A 22947-nucleotide genomic window follows, 5' to 3' on the forward strand; every position below is an offset into this window, starting at 1 on the left:
TTTGAGTAAGCGAGAGCCGGGTTCTGGTTTTCTATTATTGCAGCAGATGATTTCATTTATAGTGAGATAATAACCTTATTAGTAGCCTAATAGTTTTACTTTATGGTTTCTCAAATCAGCATGCATCAGACAGGTTTAGGTTGGCCCCAGTTTTGTCCTCAATGCAGCTTCCTTGCTTTGAGTGATTGATTTACAGGTTTTTGATGTTAGCTTTCTAAAAAAAACTTTCGTGCATACCACTCCAACTTTCTAAGAAAGGTTCAAAAGCCGCCTTTAATATGTTAGGACCAGTGTTTGAAAAATCTAACGGCCTGGACCGCCGACCATGAGCTGGTCTTTGTAATCATTGTAATGGTTCAACACACCCCCTAAAACTGTTCTAGTCAAATTATTGTTAAAATTCTCAACTCAATGGCTCAACAGGTAAATTTGTAGAACCATTTGCGGGTCAGAACAGTTTGGATGGTTCTGTCCAAAGCATAGATGTTTTGTTAATTTTTCGTTCACGTTTAAAATTCCCAAAACAGCAATGTTACTTAAGAATCAAATAATCAGTCTCTCCCAAAAGTCAAACACCTAAATCCCTTCTCATCGAGAACCTTGATATCTTTGGCCTGTCTCTGTTCATTTTCAAGAGAGACCTTGTCTAATGCAACTTTTCAACTCCAAGCTATACTTTTCAAAGCCATTTTTCTAGCTAACCGTATTGGACTTTCTTTTTTTAATTGGTTGGTAACATGGTGAGAAATATAAGGAATTCGAGTTTCATAATAGATAGAGAGAGTGGAAGACTGAGAAGATGACGAGGGTGTAAGGTCAATAAATTGACATGACCAAGAGAGAATGACTTGGGAAAGAATTTTTGTTCTTGGTAAAAAGAGAAGCTTGCATAAAGCTAAAAAGTTATATCAAATTTGGGTTTTAATCTAGGCTTGCACTAAAAGAATGAATACTCATTAAAAATCTCTAATCTCTTCAAAATATTGGAACAAAAATACACTCCTTTAAATAAATGCAATAGTTCATTATCATAGGAGATAATTGGGAGACATACGTAATCAGTGACAGAGTCAGGATTTGACTTTAAAGGGACAAGGTAAACTTATAAATGACGCACATATGCATGCACACACCTGCACGTAAGTACTTGAGATTAATTTGAATAATAAAAGTCCATTTATATGAATACTATGCAATATTTTAGTATAGAAAATCCACTCCTTAAGAAAATGCAGTAGTTCATTATCATAGAGGTAGATAATTGGAAGGCACATGTAATCAATGACGGAGTGAGGATTTGACTTCAAGGGGATAAGGAAAATTTATAAGCAACGCACATGTGCACGCATACACATGCACGCAAGTACTTGAGATTAATTTGAATAATAAAAGTCCATTCATATGAATACTATACAATATTTATTATTCAAAAAAAAAAAAAAATACTATACAATATTTAGTATAGAAAATCCACACAAAAAAACACATATGTGTTATACATCATTCATCTATTATGTGCTTGTTTACCCATGAATACTCATTTATAATTTTTTCTTTAAATTAAAAAAAAAAAAAAATCAAAGTTTCATATTCTATTTGCATGAAAAGATTTATTCTAGTTTGACAAACCTTAAGTATATCTGTGAATTATGATATTTTAATTAATATAGAATAACATAATGATCAAATTATAATATTTTAAAATACTATAGACTTCTTTTCTTTTTAGAGAGTTTCAGAATATGGCATCCACTCTTGATGATAATTCTTTATCATCAGACGAAGACACCAATTAGTTTTTGGTCTAGGCAGGGATTGAATCTCAAATCTCTTATTTAACCATAAAAAAATTTACCAGTTGAACTAACTGAAACCCACAAAATACTATAAACTTTAAATGAACTTGTGAATTCAAAGTTTAACTGGAAAACAATATTAGTCTTTTGAAATCATTATGTAATTATTCTTATATTTTATTCCTTATATACAGCTTTCCAAGAGAAAAATAAGTTATTACAATAGGAATTTGCACTTATTTTATCCAAAAAAATTTCCCATTTCAAATGTGAAAATAATGTTATTTATTAAACTCTTCTATTAAAATTATTTCTTTCATTATTTTTTTTTCAACCTTAGATTTTTCTTTTATAGGTTTGAAAATCTAACTAGAATCTATAATTGGAGTCTAATTTTGCGCCATATATTCCCTCAAAAAATATTAATTGTAGTGTTAGATGTGGGGATGACACTATAATTATTCTTCCAAGTGTCCATTATGAATATATCACTTATGGTATGGGTTTGTCTTGGAAGAGCAAATAAAGAAAATGAACGACATAACATGTACTCTCCTGCAATTTCAATATAATGTTTATGACTCAATGGTTGATAATACTATAAGAATTATGAGTATTCATTACAATATTGATAAAAAGAACATTATATTGATTGATAATACTATAAGAGTTTGTTGCATTGAGACACTAGGAAAAGGCATCAAAAGTTCTTAATTTTTCATTGATATTTTTTGTGTAACAAATTAAAATAGATTTTTTTTTAGAAAGAACAAACAAAAATAGTTGATTACATATGTTCCTATATTATAAAAGTTAAAAAGAGTATTAAAAGTAGGTTTTAGTTCAATCAATTGCTAAAATATTTTTTTGTCAAATAAGAGATGCATTGATTTCTATTCCGTTCACTCAGAAACGAAATTTATTAATATTTTGATTTTATGATAAAATACAATTAAGCAAGACTCTATGAGTTTTAAATCCTATCATATCTAATGAAAAACAAATGTTGCCACAATGGGAAAAGGCATAAGACCAAGTAAATTATGTTAAGGCTATCAAAAAAAGAAAAAAAAAGAGAAAGTAAATTATGTTAAAAAGGATAAATATTTGTTACCTTGGACCGTACTGCATACTAGGCCCAATCAAGGTCATCATTTCTCTTGCCCAATAACTTTTCCAGTTAAATTTCAAATATCAAACATGGCTACTGAGTTTGTTTAATTTCTTTATTCCTTTTGCTGATCTTTTATTCCAAATTCCAATCTGTTGAAAGTGGATTGTGCTGAAATTTGAAAAATCTGCATCTTTTCTTTCGTAATATACTGTATCAAAAAAAGAATTGAAGGAATTTTTCAAATTTTTCCTTTTACAAAAAAAATAAAAATAAAAATTGTCATATGATAATAGTCCAAAAGACAGGAGGGCCATGACTCATGTCATGACAATATCAATTTCCTCCCAGCCCAGGTGCAGTTTTGCCCTTTCCCCCTCTCACAAATTAATAATATTACTGGCACTCCAATTCTTAAAGCAATTTTCAAATATATTGGTTTTTATATAGACTTGTTGCAAACAGTACTTTAATATTTATTATTAACAATTTATTAACTTTTATGAAATATTTTGTAAAAATTGGTGTGACTATAAAGTTATCCAACAAGTTAAGGCATTCAATCAAATTAAAAAGCATTGCTACTTTTCCTCACAAAAGAGAGAGAGAGAAAAAAAAAGAGCAATATTACATCAGTTGAATTAATAAATTTTTACAAATTTTAATATGAGTCTCACTATATATATATATATATATATATTTACCTACTGCTAACCATTTTTTTTTAAATAATAATTTTTTTATTCGGTGTGTATAGAGACTTTTTCCTAATTAAAATGATGTTGATCTTCACTCCTCAGCCACCACTTTAACATGTGGCCCAAAAGAAACTCCCTTTATGCTCTGATTCATATTCCTGCCGGCACCACCGCCAACCTGACTTCCCAGTTACCCACCCAAAATTTTAAATAATAAATAAATAAATATAAAATGATGAAATACATTTAAAGAAAATTTATTTCCTATTTTTTTTAAAAAAAAAAATACAAACCCCCTCTTCATCATCTTGTCTACTTGTCAAGTAAAAAAATTTGTCAATTTTTTTTTTTACACAACTTTCATTGGATTTTCTCTGCGCTCATTATTGATATTATCTTTTTTATGGATCACTAATAATCTATCCCAACAAATTTTCGTCAAATTGTTTGTGCACGTAGACCTTCTCTTAATTGCCAAGTTGTTCAGCTTAGTACTAATTTGTTTATTTTTCTACTACAAGTGGACAATTTGCCAGATTCTTTCTGATTATGAAATTAATTTAATTTCAAATTTTCTTTTTTTAAAAATGAAAAAGAAAAAGAAAGAGGAAGATGTTTACTCTTTATCCGGTTGTGGGTTCAAACTTAAAAAAAGACAGTTTTCTAAAACCTCAGGAAGTGTGTGTTTCTGTTATTCTGTTTCATTGGTTGTAGGAGTGCATGTCTCAACTGGGAGATCCGGCCATTAAGCTCTTCGGTAGTAATATTCCGTTGACTGACTCTCAGATTCCGTCAGTTTCTCTTCAACTCTCCGACTCTGACTGTCCCACTCCGTCAATTCCTCCACTCATGGTAATTCAAATTCCAGTTTTGTTTCCATTTATAGCAACTTGGGTTTTGTTATTTTTGTCACTTGGTCAGTGTGGGAAGAATGTGTTTCATTGATATTTGATTTTTTTTTTTTTTTTTTTTTTTTTAATTTTCTACTTGTTGCTGAAAACATAAATTCTTGCATTGTTTTGGATTCTTTTCTTAATTAATCTAAATAAAGCTTTCAGTTTCACTTTTTGTTGAATCTGTGTAAAATGCCAATCATTCAGATTTGGTTTGAAAATTTTGACATAAAAAAGATGTGTTATTAACTTCTAGTCAAAAAGAGAGAGAGAGAGAGAGAGAGAAACTTTTTGGGAAGAAACTGTTTGAGATTTTTCACTGTGAAAGTCTTGTCAGGATAATAAAATTTTACATTCAGGAAGAGAATATCTTCTAAAATATATTGTAATTGGTATCGCCACCATCAATCAGAGTACACGGAATAGTTCTCGATGAAAGAGAATTTTTTTTATTGATACATAAAACATAGATACACTATTTGCTACACACACACCACACCATTCCTTTCACTTCCACTCTCACTACACACAACTACACTTGGTGGGTGAAGCTTTATTTAGTATACTTGAAAGAAAACCAACCTTTACCATAATTCAAAACAATTAAAAAAGAGACAAGACCAATAAAAGTAAATGAATGTAAGAAACCCGTTTAGAGTTAGGGTTCCTAAGATGATTCGGGTAGGTTCTTGGATGGGAAATGCTAGGATTTAGATTATTGAGAACCTTAGCGACTCGGGTATAGGATGTATCAAATGGTTTCTTGAACTAACTAAAATACATGTGCTTTAATCAATCGAAGCTTGTGTCAAAATTACAAATGAGCTCATTTTTGGCCAATCAAGGTTCCCTTGTGTATGGAAATTAGGATGAGCTTAACCCAAAATTTGGGAGCCATTGGAGCATAAAGTGTCGATCGACACGTTGAGGCAGTATTGGATTGCTGATTGGACCACTCTATGTGCCAATTGGTAGTCCATTCTGGTTATGGCTTTTTCACTTGTTTTAGCTTCTCTTGGGTTCCTAAAATTGCCCTCCCCTTAATGCACCTTGCCCAAAGGTGAGGAAGTGGTAATGTACCGCTAAATGTCTCCATTCTCATCATTGAAGACATTTCTTTTATCTCTATCTGATTCTTGAACATAGGCTACCTCTTATGCTCTTGAATATGTTTGGTCCCCTTCTATCAAAAGAAACTTCAGAGCCTTGCACGTGTGACAATGTTCATTTTTTGTCACAATTGTAGCACAACCTCTTCCTACATCTGTCTTCCATTTGTGCCTAGGAAATCTTTTGGATGGGTATCTCGAGATTTCGTTCTATGAAAAGGTCACTCTTAGATGGGAGGCTTTCCTGAATCTTGTGGTGCCTTGATAGCCTTCTTGGTACATAAGAAATCTTGGCAAGGGCCAAAGTGGCATTTGATGAAAGATGATTCATCATCCTAACAGGTAGCAACACTTCCATCTTTTAAGCCACTTAGGAAGCAGCTCAATTTGTGCCCCTTTGAAAGACCCTTGATTTGGTTGAAAAGAGCCTTGAATTGTTCCTTGTAATTGGCTACTGCTGATATTTGTCTTAATCTTGTAAGAGCTTCCATTTTATCATCATAGGCCATTGATCCAAGTTGAGTTTGTAAGGCTTTTACAAATGCCTCCCAGCTCATGAATAAGCCCAATTCCTCCTTGTCTTGGATCCACACCAAGGCCTCCTCTGTGTGAAAGGAGGCCATAAGAATCCTTTGATGTTCAGGGGTGTTGTATTCGACAATAAGTATCTTCTCACAAGAATCCTGGGAACTCAATCTTGATGGGCTTTGGTAGATATGGAGCAAGACCTTTTCCTGCCACTTGTTCTTGTCTTTGGACTCCTCAATCTCTAATGAGGGCACCAAGGCTGCTTGGATCTCATCAAGACAGTTGCTGATGGCATCAATGGATTTTTGGTGGCTTTCTACGGATTCGGTAAGTTGTGACATTCTTGTCCCTTTGTCCATTGTGGATCATTGCTCTGATACCAATTGTAAGGAACCCGATTGTGATTAAGGGTTCTTGAGATGATTCAAGTTGGTTCTTGAATAGGAAATGCTAGGGTTTTGGGTTTGACTTTTGAGAGCCTTAGGGTTTCAAATATAGGATGTTTCAAATGGTGTCTTTGGTATGAGTGTTAGGATGGATGGACGCACTCTAGGGTGATTGTTTGTATGGAATTATTTGATGGTTTGCATGAAGATGTTGATGGATTGTATGAATGTGACTACTTTGAGAGACTCGCCACTTCCAAGAATGAGAATACTTCAAGGGGTTCTCTACTTTCAAGAGAAATAAAAGGACTAGAGAGAGATAACAAGAAAACTAAGTAACAATTGGATTATTCTTCATTATGGCAATTGGAGATTACCTTCATTTTTCTATAAAACTATGCCTTATTGTCTACACATGGCTCCTTATTGGCTCACTAATTAGGCATGTGCTTTAATGAATGTACACGTGATTAATGTGTTATGTGTGCACTAGTCCTAACTAATTGAAATTAACTCTTGAACTAACTAATATACACATGCTTTAATCAATTCAAGCATGTGTTAGAATTACACGAGGAGCTTAGCCTAAGATTTGGAGCCATTGGAGCATCAAGTGCCTGAGTGGCACTTCGAAGCAGGATTAGATTATCGATTGGACCACCCTGTGTGCTGATTGGCAATCCATTCTGGTTAGGGCGTTTTCACATGTTTCAGCTTCTTTTGGTCCTAACAATTGAAGATACATTTTAGCCAATAAAATTCACATTTGAAGCTAATTTATTTCACCTACTGATAAGTCAAAGACAACAACTCACCTACTAAAGAGAGAAATTCTCTTTCTCATTTGTAATCTACCACTCTTAAGATTAAAAGATATGTAAATTTACTAAAAGCAGTATGTGATAGAGTTCAACAACTTTGTTATGGACTAATAATATATAATTCAACTATGAATCTAAGTAACATCATTGGACTCAAAATTGAAAAAAATATGGATTTTTGATATTGGGTGGTTTGGAATTGTACTGCAAATTTGGGGTTTAAAGTTTGGTTAGTGTAGATTCATGCTTGTGTGCTGTGAAATAAAATTATCTGCAGTTAATTGCGTGCCTTTATTTTAATGTCACTGTTTATATTTTTCTAATTATCTCTGTTGTTTTTTTATTGAAGAATTTAGATTCAAGTTAAGATATGGAATAACGCATGCTAGATTTAGCCATTTTCTAATACATCAACTGTTTGTGTTACTACATGCCTGATTGAGGTTTAAGACTCCACCTTTAATACCAAAATTGTCTTTTAGATGCTGGATTAATGAGAATATTTGCTTCTGGCAATTTAAGTGATTGAGTTGTATCTCCAATTGTTATGTTCAATTTCAGTATGAATGTGAAGCAACAACAAAGGCAGAAGTGGATGAGCATCTCATCGAAAAGCCTTGCAAGGGGGATATTCCTTCTGGTTTAGATAATCAAGAAGATATCAAGTGCCAAAATCATCCACTGGAGAATGAGGCCAATGTTGATAAAAAATCTGAGGAAGACCAAGTTACTAACAGTGAAATTGGTGAGCAAGAGAAGGTTTTAAAGAGGCCAAACAAGATCCTCCCTTGTCCTCGTTGCAATAGCTTGGAGACGAAGTTTTGCTACTTCAATAATTATAATGTAAACCAACCTAGATACTTTTGCAGGAAATGCCAGAGATATTGGACAGCTGGGGGAACAATTAGAAATGTTCCTGTTGGGGCTGGAAGGCGCAAGAATAAGCATTCATCTTCACAGTGCCATCAGGTAGTGGTGCCCCCTAATGTAGTATCAGTCACCAGAGCAGACACCCTTACCTCTGCCAGCAGTCAGCATCACTCATGTACAGGACTTCCTTCCTTCTCAAAGGGAACTGGGGAAATCCTAAAGTTTAGCAAAGATGCTCCTCTATGTGAATCCATGGCAAATGTGCTTAATCTCAAAGAGCAGAAGGGAAGTGTTGAAATTGGGTCTTCAGTTGTTGAGGATAATAGTGAGGAGCCCTTATCATCTGGCTCTTTCTTGGCAGCTGTTACTTCTGAGGAAAGTGAATTTTCAGTAAAGGAATTCAAGCCAGATGGTTTGCCTGGACATTGCAGAAATTTCAATCCAATGCATACACTGCAGTGTTACCCTGTTCCCCAATGGGCTTACCATTGGAACCAAGGTTGGCATACAATGATGTTTGGACTCAATAACTGTATCTCTAATAGTACTCATATGAGTTCTACACCTGTGGTGCCAGTTCCTGGCTTTTCTGCACCAAGTATTACATTCCCATTTCTACCTGCCTCGTACTGGGGTTGCATTCCAAGCTGGGATACGAGGAATTGGAATACACCATTGGTTGGATCTACTGGCAGCTCATCAGCTTCATCTTCTACCAGCAACAACAGCTGTTCAGGTAATAGCTCACTGATCTTGGGAAAACATTCAAGGGATGCAAATTCACAAATTGAAGACACAATGGAACAGAATCTTTGGGTACCTAAGACACTGAGAATTGATGACCCAGAAGAGGCTGCAAAGAGTTCCATATGGTCTACGTTGGGTATTAGGCCTGATAAGGACAAGCCCATCATCAAAGGTGGTATATTTAAAGCTTTCCAATCCAAATCAGACGCCACTTCCCATACATCAGATACTGATCAGGTTTTACAAGCAAATCCAGCAGCTTTTTCTCGCTCCCAATCTTTCCGAGAAAGTACTTAAAAATTGTGGAGTTTTAAAATGTAGAAATTATCTTTATGTTTTGGTGGTCATTAAAAGGACCAAGGAAACCTGTGTTGTATTATGAAGTGCACAGGGCATGCTGTCATTTTTGTGTATGTTATGGCTACATCATGAGTTAATATTGTTTTAGAAGAGTGCAGTCGCCCTGGAGGCCCTCTTACTTGTGTAATCTTGATAACCAGTTCGATATAGATGTGGGAAGATCTATTTGGGAAGTAAGTAGCCCCTTTTGGTCATTTCTTGATATTCAATAAACGCTTGCTTCCTCTTGTCTAGTAGGCAAAGATCTAACTCTCCAGTAAAGTAGTTGGAGAGAATTTCAGCTATTTGTTGGGCTTCGTCATAGATAAAGGGCATTTACATCACTACTAACATTCAATATTTGTGACTTTTGCTTGAGTTTTGACACTATAATTGGTGGTGAAGGCCAATTGTTCGAATCTTACGACTTCAAGTTATAGATTGAAGGATAAATGCATCTGATGTGTAATTCCTTGAAAGAAGAGAATTATCAGAGTTCAAGGTCCTCATTTTGAGGAGAACTCTAACTCAAATTTCCAAGGTATGGTTTTCTGAATCCATAGCAATAAACATCAAGGCACTAGGTCTTCTTTGCCTTTTTTCGTTTGTTTGTTTCCTTCTCTCTTTCTACACTGTGGAGCTCTTTATGTATTTTCTGGGTTGTTGAGAAACACTTGTTGCTGTATCTCTTAATAATGGATTTTCTACCAACCACTTATAATTTGTGAGTGTCTGTCAGACTGAAATGAGAGTTTGAACTTGAGTTTTTATAGGCTGTTTTGTATTATCCTCAAAGCTAGCAGGAATACTAGAAACTACCTATTTACCTGTAGGTTTAAAGTAGAGAGCATATGATTACACTCATATATGTATCTATACATATATATGACTTGCATTTTATATATCATAGTCTTTTTGCTCATACTGTTGCAAAACACTCCCTAGTCTTTAAAGAGTCTCTTTGCTGTAAGAAGGATAATCTTCCTATTGTAGTTTACTCTACCTGTATGGAGGATTTGTCTTCATGTTCCTTTCCTTTATTTGAATGAAATTTGAAGTTTATCAAAAGAGAAAAAAAAAAAAAAAAAAAAATTCAGTACTATAGGTAGTGAAATTTGGCATACGATATCTTCCATTGGTGTTTTAGAAAATTAGATTGAGGTTTTTGCTTAAAAAAAAATTCATAAGAATTCAGATTCAGGTATCATTTGCCTCAAGTGGATTTTTCAAATATTATACAGTTAAATTATCAATTTTTTTTAATGTTCAGACATCTATATCTATACATATCTAAAAGCTAAACGTAACATTTATTATTGCTACGCTCCACATTTATTGTTACTACACTCCAGTTGAGCCACATTAGCGTCCACGTTATTATCATTTTTTTTTTTCAATTTTCTTATAATTTTTTTAACATTTAGTCTTTTTAAAAAAAAAAAATATTTATTCTTTCTCTCACCTTTCTCTATCCCTTACCTTTTCATCTCCGCACTATCCTTTACTTTAATATCACTTTTCATTTCCCGACCACCCTCTACCTTACCTTTTCATCTTCCCACTACCCTCTACCTTAATATTACTTTTCATATTTCTCTTCCTTTTTTTTTTTTTTTTTTTTTTTTTTTTTGTCATTTCTTATTCACACTCTTACTATAAATTTGTCATTCTCTCTTCCATTCTTTACTTACTTTTCCCTCACAAAAAAATGGTTTTCTCTCTCTTTCTCTCTCTCTCTCAATTTTTTGGTGAATTTTTTATTTTTCTTGCATCTCTGCTTTAAGTTGATAAATTGTTGTGTTCTTTAGAACTATATATTGAGCTAATGCGATTTAGTTTTGTGATTTAATTTTTTTTTCTTTCTTTAATTGTTAATTTTATTACATGTGTTTTTCTTTAAATTCTTAGTTTGGGTTGCTTCGAATTCACCTATTTAGTTGTTCTATATATGTTATTTTTGTACAACATGACATTTGTTCTATGAAAGTCTTTTTAGACTTGATGAGTTATCTTTTCATTTGATTTTTTTTCTCTCCTCATGTGTAGTGATTGACTTCTAGCAAAAACTATTCTATTTATATATTTAGAAATCTATTTCTTCTTAATTCCAACCGTTTAAATTTTGTATGGGGCATGGATTCTATTGAGCAATTAATATGAAAAATAAAATAAAAGTAAAATAAAATCTACAATAATTTGCTTTATAGGGTTCGACTCCTCTAAGTTATACATTGTTCCTTGAAAGTAGTGTGAGAGAAACTAATGTTTGGTCTGTCTATGTAACTAATATTTTGTCTTTTGAAAGTTTGTGGAGCATATACCCTACTAATTAGGCCATCTAAATCATTTGAATTAAAAATCAATTGTAACATAAGGAACAAAGGGGTCATAATGCATTTATGTTCTCCTTATATCGTGATAAATCTTAGTAGTTGAATAGTATTGTTGTTTAATTTACCACTACTACATATTTTTTCCTGAAAGCTACATACCATCAATCATAACACCAAATGGATATTTCAAAGTTCATTTGCATGATTACTTTGTTGTGTGGTGAGTTGAAACATTGTTGGGTAATGATGTATGTTAGATTGTAAGTGTAGCCTCCTGACTTGCAAAGGGTAAGTACTGATTTACGCTAAGTTTTTGTTATTGATATTCTTTAGAGTTATAATGGTTGATAGGTCTAATGAGGCTTCAATAATTTATGCGTGGCTTCAATTTCACCCAAATGACGAGCAATAAAACAAGACAATTCATGCTCAGCTTTCAGGTTTATTCTTTTTTTAAGAAAAAAAAATGCTTAGCTTTTTGGTAACCACCAATTCGTTTTGTTAACTCAACATCATGAAGTAACTTTAATTTAGTTATATGGATAGTGTTTTTCATTTTTCATGTTGCAAAAAAAAAAAATATATATATATATATATATATATTTAAGTTAACATCAATAACACTACTACGATTGACCATTTAAATTCAACCATATCCTCCATATCATTAAATTATTAATATTTTCTCATTTTTTTAAAAATGAAACATGTATTGTTTTAATTAAATACAAATAAATAAAAATCTCCTTATAAAATTGTACTCATTTTTTTTTTTTTTTTTTAACATTTACACTTTCTTCAATATTTCTCATTCCATTCACATTTTCATCTCCTCATTACCATCTACCTTAATATCATTCTTCATCTTTCCCTTTTATCTTCATTTTTTTTTTTTTTGTTTCATTTTATTCTTATCCTCTTATTATAAAATTTTCATTATCTTTTCTATTCTATATTTCTATACATAATATTCCCTCACAAAAAAGGTTATCTCTCTCTTAATTTTTTGTTGAATTTTTTTTTTTCTTGCATCTCTGCTTTAGGTTATTAATTTTTTGTATTTTTAAGAACTCTTCTTTGAGTTGATGCAATTTAGTTTTGTGTTTTAAGTTTTTTTCTTTTTTGTTCTCTCTTATTGTTAAATGTTATCCTATGACATTATAAAAAATATAATATTATTCTATTACATAACATTATTTGGATTATTTTACCATATAAGAATTTTACAGAAGTTACATAGACAAAAGTAAAACAACAACAACAACAACAACAACAACAATAATAATAATAATAATATATTTATGAGATAACTCTAAAAAAATTATCATGTGCAATGCGCTGGTGTGCGACTAGTTGTAATAATAGCTTTTACTTGTTTCTGCTATGTTAAGTTTGTTATAATATGGTAAATGATTTTAAATTAATATGGGACTTGAGGCCTTGCTAATTCTGAATAAGTAGTTTAGATTTAGATTTAGAGTCAATCACAGTAATTTCACTAAAATTTACTCACAGGACACCTGGATCTTCACTCATAGCCTTCATATCTTGGTAGGTTCTTTCAAATGGCTTCCCATTAAACATTTCAAATTCGTGCCACTGACTGCTTCATTATTAATTAACAATAGTAATAATCCAGAATTATATAAAAAAATGTTAGATATTGTAATAGCTTTTAATTGTGATAGGCCAAACTGAAGGGAAAACTTTTCTTTTAGAAGGATATCACTATAGCTAAATGTATGATTGCCATCGTGCTTCTTTTATTTTCTTTTGTCTGTTAGCTCCATTAGCTATACTATACATTTAACTTATAGAATGTTGGAAGATTGGTGTCTGCCATTAATATATGTGAAAAGAGGTAATTAAGTCAGAGGTATGTCACTTCTTTTCTTCTAATGACTATATTCATAACATAATCTACATGGAATACAAGTAGGATCATGATTGGAATATTGCAGTCCTAAAACTTTGCCATGTAAAGCAGCAAAGTGACGTGTTTTGCAATTGAGGAATCTCATCTGCTGCATGTGTGTTACTGCAACGTCTATGTCATTTGATGCAATTTTGTTTCTGGTTACTCAAATACCACAATCGCTATGATAAGATTTAAGAGTGCAAAACAGAAATAATGGATTGATATCTTGAACCCATTCCCAGTATAAAAATAGTACTTCACTATCTTATAGTTGGAGTGAATTGTCAGAAAACAAGTCATGATTGGGCTTGTGAAGTTTTCTGCCTGTTGATCTAGCAATGCTTGTGAAGTAAGGGTGGTGGGCAGCTTCGGGCTGAATAGTCTACTGAACATTGTTTTTAAACGCTGGTAAGGCAGGAAAACCATCCTAAAGGTGGGTACATGTTCACGCAGGAAAATCAGTCAGATGACCCTTGGATCTCTGATCTTATAACTTCTTAGGAATATTCATAGGGTGTATTTTCATTTAGTCGTGGATCTAAGTGACCATTACAGACATGGAAGGATGGTTTGTTGAAGTCCTTGTAGAAACTGATGCTACTTTGATCTTACAAAGCCCTCTTGGTTGGACGGATTATGAACATTACTTCATTTGCTGTCCTATTAAAGCTGTGAAATATTCTGCATAGTAGCACAGATATACCATGAAATGTCTCCGCAATTGAAATAGCTGTTGTACTCTATACGAAATTCCTGAAGTTCCTTGGGAAGATAGATCTTGCTGAAAAACTCTGGTGCCTCTGGATGGCATGATTTGGGCATTTGGATTTGGATTTGGGTGATCAAAATTCAAATATCTTGTTTGGACGGTTTAAAAAAGGTCAAAGATTTGGATTTGATAAATCCACCAAGGATTTAAAGGTTTAAAATCATTGGATTTGAAATAATACCTAAAATCAATGAATTTGAAATCAAGGCATTTCGAATCTATTAATTTAAAATCCATGTCCAAATTCAAATCCAAGTTTCCTAACGCAACCTTAGTAATTTTTGTGTAAAGGTGCAGGAAACATCGCACAAGTTGTTAACACGCTGAGTGGGCCAAGGGGGTAGCTTAGTAGTACTGCCCAATCTTCGCCATTGGAGACCTGAGTTCAAAGCCCCTCTCTCCCACTTCTTGTAAGAAAAAAACAATTTGCCAAGTGGAAGTTAGTGGAGATAGGAAGCTCTTCCTCTCTTATGCTAAACTTAGTTGGAGGCAAGTCTACACTCCTGCACTTTTACAAAAAAGTGTCTTTTGCTGCCTGCTTTTATCAAGTTGATATTGTGCATCTCCATTTTGTTGTCTTTAAAGTTACTGAGCTATAATCAACAGATGTGGGTGAATGCAGTTGAGGTTAAGCATCTCTTCTGGCTTGAAGTGTTCATTCTTTTTTATTTTTTTTTTATTATTATTTTTTTGTGTGTGATGAATTTGGAGAGTTCATTCTTAAAGATTAAGGGAATCCATATAGTGGCCACCATTTAGTGTCAACACTCTTAAGTAGTTAAGCAAAATGAAGGCTCAAGCAGTCCATGAAAAGGGATGCAGCTGTGGTGTTCAGATGTGAGAAGGAAGCTTTATTGCTGCTCAAGCAAAGAACTGCAAAACATTATTCAGGTAGGGTGGCAGAGGTCATAGCTTATTAAGCATGCATGAAATTTGCTATAGAGATTGGACTCAAATCATTTTTGGACGATACCAAGGAGGTAAGGCCATCACTCCATATGATGCACAGTCGACATAGTAGTTTACATTTATTGAGGTGTCCATTATCTTAATGGATGTTTTAGAGTTGATGACTATTGGCATGTCTAGCAGCTCCACTTTGTGATAATTGTCATTTTTTCTTTTATCTTAAATTTGCTTGCTAATGTTTTAAGTTTTAACCCAAGACCAACCAGGAATCCCACCCAACCTGTTGACCTCGATCCTGATCTCTAGGTTGTTGCCTTATTTTTCAGCCCCTTTGTTCTATAAGATAACAGGACAAAATTGCACTCCTGCTCATCCTCCCTGTGAGACTGAGTGGAAACTGGTAAATTAAAACAAAAAAAAAAAAAATCCTCAAGGTATCTCCTATATTATGTTCAGTATGAATCAGCAAGGGGAAGAATTCAGTGCCTTCTCCTGGCATGTCATTCCAGTGTATGCTAAAGGGCCCATTGGACTCTCTGCAAGAAACTATGCTGTTCTATATTGTTTGTTTGTTTTCTTATTGTGTAAGGACCACACAATACAAACGGACAATGGCAGTGCTGCATAGGACAAATGGATAAATACCAAGGAAAGCTACAGTTTCCTTTGAATAAGTTCTGCCGACTGCATCATCCATGCCTAATTGGTCACAACATGTATGTCATTATTTATTTTGTTGAATAATTCTAGAACCACAGTAATTATCTAAACTTTTTCCACAATTGTCTTATGTGACAAACTCTGATTGATTGCACGTCACTTTCACATGGACCCACTATTTTTCCTTTTACCATTCACAGTTTGTCACATCAAAATTGTGATAAAGTTCTCATGCGGTACTAGATTTTTTTGTATTTTGTTGGATGGAGTTCAGCTAAATCTATCTCCATATCCTAAAAAAAAAAAAAAAATGCAAATAAGTGCAGTGAACTAATAATAAGATAATCTTTATATTAACATTACTTTTCCATGTTGAATGATTGATTCTCCATACAAACTTGCATTTACAAAATTTCGGTAAGAACACTTGCTTTGGCCAACCACATTTAAGACAGATTCATTGGGAAAATATGCATCCAGCAGAGAAAACCCAAAGGAAGATCAAATATTTCTCAGCCCCTCTCAAAATGAGACCAACTAATTTTGCACTTCACCAAAAGTAAGATGGAGTAGAAAATGAAGCCTTTTGAAGTTGCCTTATGATCCTTAATTCCTTATATGCTTTGTATAGCATTAGCTAGACTTGTCCCCAAGACATACACTGCTCACTAACTCATGCAAGCTTAAGACATTGAAAGTTTTGTCAGGATAATGACATGGCTTAGTCTTCATGGTTCAGAGTGTCTTCTCTCCATGAATCCTGGACCTGTGCTGCGAACTGCAAAGTCCAAAGAACATCTTCAACAGTAGGTCTATCACTTGGTTTACTGGAAAGACACCTGACGCATATCTCCATCACTGTCTTCAATGATTTGTCTGAGCACTCCTTGTGAACTGTATGATCAACGATACTCCTTCGCGCTATATCATCAGTGGTTATGCTTACTTGTAACTGCATAAGAAGAATAAGCAAGTTGCTGGATTTAGTATAAATGACATTTTGAGCACAATTTCTTCAATAGTCTATTCTGGAATTGAAAATGGACTAAACTCATTGTCCAACTAAGGGAATTTTTGCCACTCATGCATAATATTATAGTTTAGAAGTAAAAGAATCATTAGTAAATATGAAAGAAAATACTCACAAGATCTTTTAAAACGCTGACTTCATTGTAGAACATGATTGACCTTCCCAAAATGATCTCTAGTAAGATAACTCCTATGTCATAGACATCATTCTCATCCTCACGTTTCACCCTGTGAACATATAAATGACAAAGCTATCTAAGAACAAGCACAATTTGTTTACATCAATCATTGATACTGTTTCAAGTTCCCCTCAAAGGGGCTATCTATAGTTCATGTTCAGTGCATGCAAGCAGTAGGGGAAAAAAAGGTTCTTCATGGGATGAAGTATTATCATTGCAAGTGCAATGAACCTCTTTGAGAGAGAGAGATGCTGACTCTAGAATCTCAGTATAATTATAAATAGATGCTGTGTAGTTTAAATGCTCCAGAATATGCAGGAGCAAGATAAAATATAGAAAAGATGGTAGTTTCTGTAGGTATTACATTTGTGAATAAAATAAGGGAGTTGCCATTTGTTTATCTTGGACCAATCTTTCAATGAAAAATGTAAAAACTGAGAATGGTTTGCTAGGATTATAATTGGATAGATGAAGTAGAGAAGCGCTTCCAAAGTGTTATATGCTTGTGCAACCATGCAATCATATCTATTCCAAAGAAAAAATGCATAAGATGGAGGTTTGCAATATTTTATGGTGTAGGGAATTGCATATCCAAGGCACAACTCTTCCAAAGACTAGCATAGCTGAAATAAGGTTGCTGACATGGGTAGCAGACTGGCAGTGTAAAAATGATCAAATTAAAATTGAATGCATTTCTGTAAAAATAGAGTTGCTATCAATGAGGACCTCCAAATAAGATGGTCTGTTTCAATCATGACCAATCAGCTAGAAGTTATTTGACTTAGAATGAAGACACAAGAAGTAATTTATGTTAGCAGAAGAAAGGTGAGTGATGAAGAAGGATTTGTGTAGCCTCAACACCAAACAGTTGACATTTAAGGCTTTGTTGTTTTCAATTTGTACAGAAAGGCAAAGACAGCACTACATTAGCAACACTTTAGATAACAGACAATGTCACACATTCAATCAGAGCTAAGATGTGGATTTTGTACAATAATGGGAAGGGAACTTATTATTACCTTGCTTGAGAACTTACTCTTGATCCAGGGGATGAAAGTACAGCACCCATCTGAAAAAATTAAGGCCATATGAACTCAAGAGAATTGGCATCAAGGAAAGAATATTTAGCAAAATGAAAGTACCAGCAAGTTTTGTTGCCATATACCGTTCCCCTATTTTCGGCTAACAGAGGCAGTTTATAATAACTGCTGATTTTGACTTGAAGGTTATTATCCAATAACACATCTGTTATCTTCAGGTTATTTGAATATACCCCCGGAACAATCCCTGTGTGCAGAAATTGAATACCCTTCACAACTCCAATTGCAGCTGCTATTCTTTGTGTCCAAGTAAATCTTTGTTTGGGAAGTCCTGACAAACCAAGTGTTGTAATATGTAACTAAGGGAAGGCTTAAGAGTGGAATACATAATTTAGAACTTGATTGTGAAGGATTTGAGCATGTCTGAATTAGGCCGATGTAACAACTGATGAATATGGCTGTCCTTCCTAACATAATTATTTGTCAGATAAATGGAAGTAAGATGCAATGGATACTGAATGTACCTGAGATGTAGCTTCTTAGTGTTCCATTTGGAACAAATTCAAATATAAGAAATATTCTGCTCATGCTTGAATCATCCTGGTAGCACTCAAAGCAATGTCCAAGAGAGCTAACCAAATGGCAGTGTCTGAGTTTTGAAATCATCTCAATGTGGTGCGTATAGGTCTGGGGGCTGTATCTCTTTCTCATTTTCAAGCATCTTATAGCAATAAAAGTTCCATCAGAGAGCTTCCCTTTGTATACCTGACATTATAATTGGGATTGTGAATCAGTAGGAAGCTGAATTCATAAAAGCTAACAGTGTTTTAACAACTACAAACTGTCTGGACTCCTGTATCAATCTAGTATATCAGTATAATAGTACATACAGCATAAAAATTATAGCAAACGTGTTTGCACTAGTGAAAAAATGCATTGTATGAACCAACTTAGGACAATTAAGGCAATAAGGTTGTACCTGTATTTCAAGAGACCATGTTAACTATTTGGAAATGGTGAAGTGTAGTTTAATTCATATCAATCATGCACTTGCAATTGCAATGTGCTCAGGGACGAAAGCAAGATATGGATGTGGCCATGGACATCAAGCATGTGTTTGTACAAGAGCATACTCAACAGGTGGTTCAAACATAAGGAGGAGAAAAGATTGCATGTTGGCAGTTTGTTAAAACAGTTCCTTAGTTACTTCCTTTATGAAATCATTGCCACAAAAGAGGTTCAGTACAGTCTACATCACATTAGAATTGATTTAACCCTAGGGTATTAAGAATTAATACAGACACCATGACAGTTTATCCTTGCAAATACTCTGCAAGGCCAGGGGACTAGATAAAATCCATCATCTAGACAAAGACATTCACCCAGAATGCATAAGTAACCAAGGTTATGTAATATGTTCTTTTCTCAAATTTAATTAGAAAGAAGCTTGTAATGAAAGGCCTATTGTTTGGTTGTGTTCTAGGTAAGAAGGTTATGAAAAAGGCCGTGTACAGGAGTTTGTTCAAGGAAATGTATAAATGGCTTTGTCAGTAGGAAATCTTGGGTGTTCAAATAAAAAAAACAAGTGCTTAGCTCAGCTCAACTATGCCTTAAGTCTAACTAAAAAGGTTTAACTACATATATCCTTTGCCACAATTCAGCCATATCTGAGGTCATAGACCTTAAATCTAGGAGATAAATACAATAATAATGAAATACTTTCACAAGTTTCTACAACTCATTTCTGGTTTAACTGTTCGGAATCTGTACCTGACCATGTGAACCTTCACCTATGAGAGATGATGCATCAAAGTTATCTGTAGCCTCCTTAAGCTCCTCCAAAGCGTAGCTTCGATAAGCAGGAAGGCTAGCTCCCAGCTTCATTGTTAGTGATATATACCCTACAAAGAAAAGATTTCAAACAGGTATATTTTCTTGCAAACAAAGAGCTAAGATTCCAGAGTCAATTCTTCTTTTCTCCAAGTGACTCAGTCCACTGATGCAAGCAACACTGCCCAAAGTTTAAAACAGAATCTGATATATACATTTATTTATTTTTTGTTAAGTAGAATCTGATACATTATTCAGCAAATGTGAACCAGTGAAGTCAAAATAGCACTGTTTTTTCAAAGAATAATATCCCCGACCCCACCCTCTCCCCCCCCCCCCCCCCCCCCACAAAAAGAAATTAAATAAGTTTCCATCAATAAATTTTTAAACTTTCAAGCAGGAATTTCAAATGGTATTAATGTCTTGGAATGGAGTTACTAGTTTAACTGGCTGAATCACCATATGGAAGGCCATCTTTGGTAACTAAATTAAATCTCCTAGTCAAGATTACCTTAGCAAACAGAATAGAGAGTAGAGACAATGGGGACTCAAGATTGAATTTGAATATGTAGCAATGAAGGTGCACTTAGAAGTTAGAACACATGAAATTGATGGAGCAGAGGGAAGAGGATTGGGAGGGGGCTTGAACTATAAGCATGAAGAGGGAACAACAACTAAGCCTTAGTCTCAAATTTTTTGGGGTCGGCTATGGTCCGTGGATCTTAAAAGATTAGTTAGGTTTCGCCTCACGTATTCTTTTTCCATCATTCCGTTCTATCTGAATTAATACTCTCCTCCTCCAGCCAAATCAGAGAAAAGAAAAAAGAAAAAAAGAAAAACTAGAATAGGATCTTACTTGCATCTGAAAGTAGTTTTGCCGTGTTTATTGGTGATACACGCTCTGTTATTGACCTTGTGGATGTTGCTTTAAAAGTAGCCTTACTGTGTACCTTCCTGACAGCCAAGAAAACTACTCCAACAATTGCAATTCCTCCCATAATCCCTCCAGCTGTACTTGATGCAAGAACTGCTTTAGCATAAGGTTTCTTATTCTTTTGTTCATGAGGAACTGTCACTGCAAGTGCTTCATTGTAACAAAAGTTAGAATGATGCTGATCTTGAGCTTCATTTGACAAACAATTTCTAGCATACAGAACAACCCTGCTTTTGCTATCCCAATGCAAACAAGTTGGTAATTCTCCTGTCAAAAGATTTGAGGTCAAATTGACAAAAACAAGCTCAGAATTGCAAGTCATGTTTTGGAACAGCATCCCTGTGAACTTGTTTCCCGAGATATCAAGGTAATTAATTGAAGGCAGCGACAATAAGGATGGCAAGAATGGACCAACAAATGCATTTAAAGAAATGTCCAGCTTTTGAAGTTGATAATAGGAGCCTAATTCAGCAGGTATGGAAAATCGAAACCTGTTGTTTCTGAGCACTAGAGAAACCAACTTAGTAGGTAAAGTAGGAAAATGAAGCCCGAAAGAGTTAGCTTCCAAATCCAGAACTTGAAGGTTTGTCAAGTTGCTAAGATCAGGCACTTCTCCTGCCAAGCTATTGTTTGAGAGAGCAAGAACTCTTAGAGACTGCAAAGTTGTCAGAGAAATTGGCAGAGACCCCCAAAGCATATTGTTCTTTAGACTCAGGACAGACAGAACTGGGAGTGAACTAAGCCAAACAGGTACTCGACCAGTGAACTTGTTATTGTCAAGGATGATTGTTTGGAGGTTCTTCAAAGATGAAAGTTGTACTGGAATATCACCACTGAAGTAATTTGAGCTTACATTCACTATCTCCAGTGAAGATAAATCACCAATACTTCCAGGTAGTGACCCCCATAAGCCCAGAGAAGCCAAAGAGAGCACTTTTAAGCTTGATAGACCTTTAAGAGTTGCAAAGAAAGTATCTGTGGAGAAATTTTCAGTAAGTGGAGGAAACCCATTGTTGCCAATAATGTGCAACTGTGTTATGTTGCTTTCATAGCACACTACAGTAAAAGATTGGGTTGGTTCAATGCTACAGAAGTCTGTGGTATCATGGAAGCTACTCAAAGCTGGTTGGTAGTTAAGAAGTTGCAAGTTTTTTAGGAGGGCTTGAGTTTCAGAGGGTTGCAGCCACTGGTCTGAATGATGGATAGCAAGAAAAAGCATTAGCAGAAGAAGATGAAATGAGTGCAAAGCTGTTTTTGCCATTAGAACAGAGAATTTAGCTGGCGGTTCAATAAATAGTCTACACAGGTTCTTCAAGAAACCCAGGTTTCAGATACAACATTGACTACAAGTAAACCTCTCTCTCTCTCTTCCTTCTATCTTTTTCAGAGTGATAGTTGGCTTGTTTTTGTCGAACTCTATAGAACTTGAAGCCAGGTGTTGGTATGTGTATGACCAGTAGTAGACACTTCAGGCAACGATATGACATTTTAAATTATGCTAAATTGCCAAACGAGATGCCGACGACATTGTATCAAAAACACTTTGGGACGTCGGTTGTCGGTTCGATAGATTTTAAGGACATGTTGTAAATCGAATGTTTCAAGTTTTATCATTTATGTATCAAACTATTAGTTGGTTAAATGGACTTGGGGATGTGTCATAAACTGAAGGACTTAAAGGACATTATGCAAACAGAAGGTCTCAAGTTTTATACATCACATTATCGGTTGGTTTAGTGGACTTGAAAGATATGTTATAAACTAAAGTTTTCAAATTTCATACATTTTATTGTGTTTCCGTTTTCAAATTTCATACATCAGAGTCTGTTTATTGTGTTTCCATATATATATATATATATATATATAGAGAGAGAGAGAGAGAGAGAGAGGTTGCCTTCAAGTTATATCAATGTAACTTACTTAAAGTTACACCATTTAATATTTATTAATTAGATGTGAATTATGATAAATTCATCATTAGATTATATTATTTTTATATATTCTCTATATTTACAAAATTTAAAGAAGATTAAAGATCAATAGTCATA

The 22947-nt window shown here is 34.1% G+C and overlaps 2 protein-coding genes across 2 annotated transcripts; one reads left to right on the plus strand and one right to left on the minus strand.

Annotated features, from left to right (window-relative positions):
• Positions 1-4113: 4113 nt before the first annotated feature.
• Positions 4114-9513, plus strand: LOC126721969 (cyclic dof factor 1-like). Its single transcript, XM_050425109.1, has 2 exons — positions 4114-4457; positions 7904-9513. The coding sequence occupies exons 1-2, from the start codon at positions 4326-4328 to the stop codon at positions 9254-9256; spliced, it is 1485 nt and encodes a 494-aa protein (XP_050281066.1). The 5' UTR covers positions 4114-4325; the 3' UTR covers positions 9257-9513.
• Positions 9514-16213: 6700 nt separating this feature from the next.
• Positions 16214-22456, minus strand: LOC126721971 (probable inactive leucine-rich repeat receptor-like protein kinase At3g03770). The gene is made up of 7 exons (XM_050425111.1): positions 20822-22456; positions 19906-20036; positions 18660-18900; positions 18261-18466; positions 18115-18164; positions 17033-17144; positions 16214-16839 (listed from the first exon to the last, which is right to left on the minus strand). The coding sequence occupies exons 1-7, from the start codon at positions 22158-22160 to the stop codon at positions 16609-16611; spliced, it is 2310 nt and encodes a 769-aa protein (XP_050281068.1). The 5' UTR covers positions 22161-22456; the 3' UTR covers positions 16214-16608.
• Between the last annotated feature and the right edge of the window lie 491 nt (positions 22457-22947).

The sequence above is a fragment of the Quercus robur genome, chromosome 4, assembly GCF_932294415.1.
Source record: "Quercus robur chromosome 4, dhQueRobu3.1, whole genome shotgun sequence".
NCBI classification, from domain to species: domain Eukaryota; kingdom Viridiplantae; phylum Streptophyta; class Magnoliopsida; order Fagales; family Fagaceae; genus Quercus; species Quercus robur.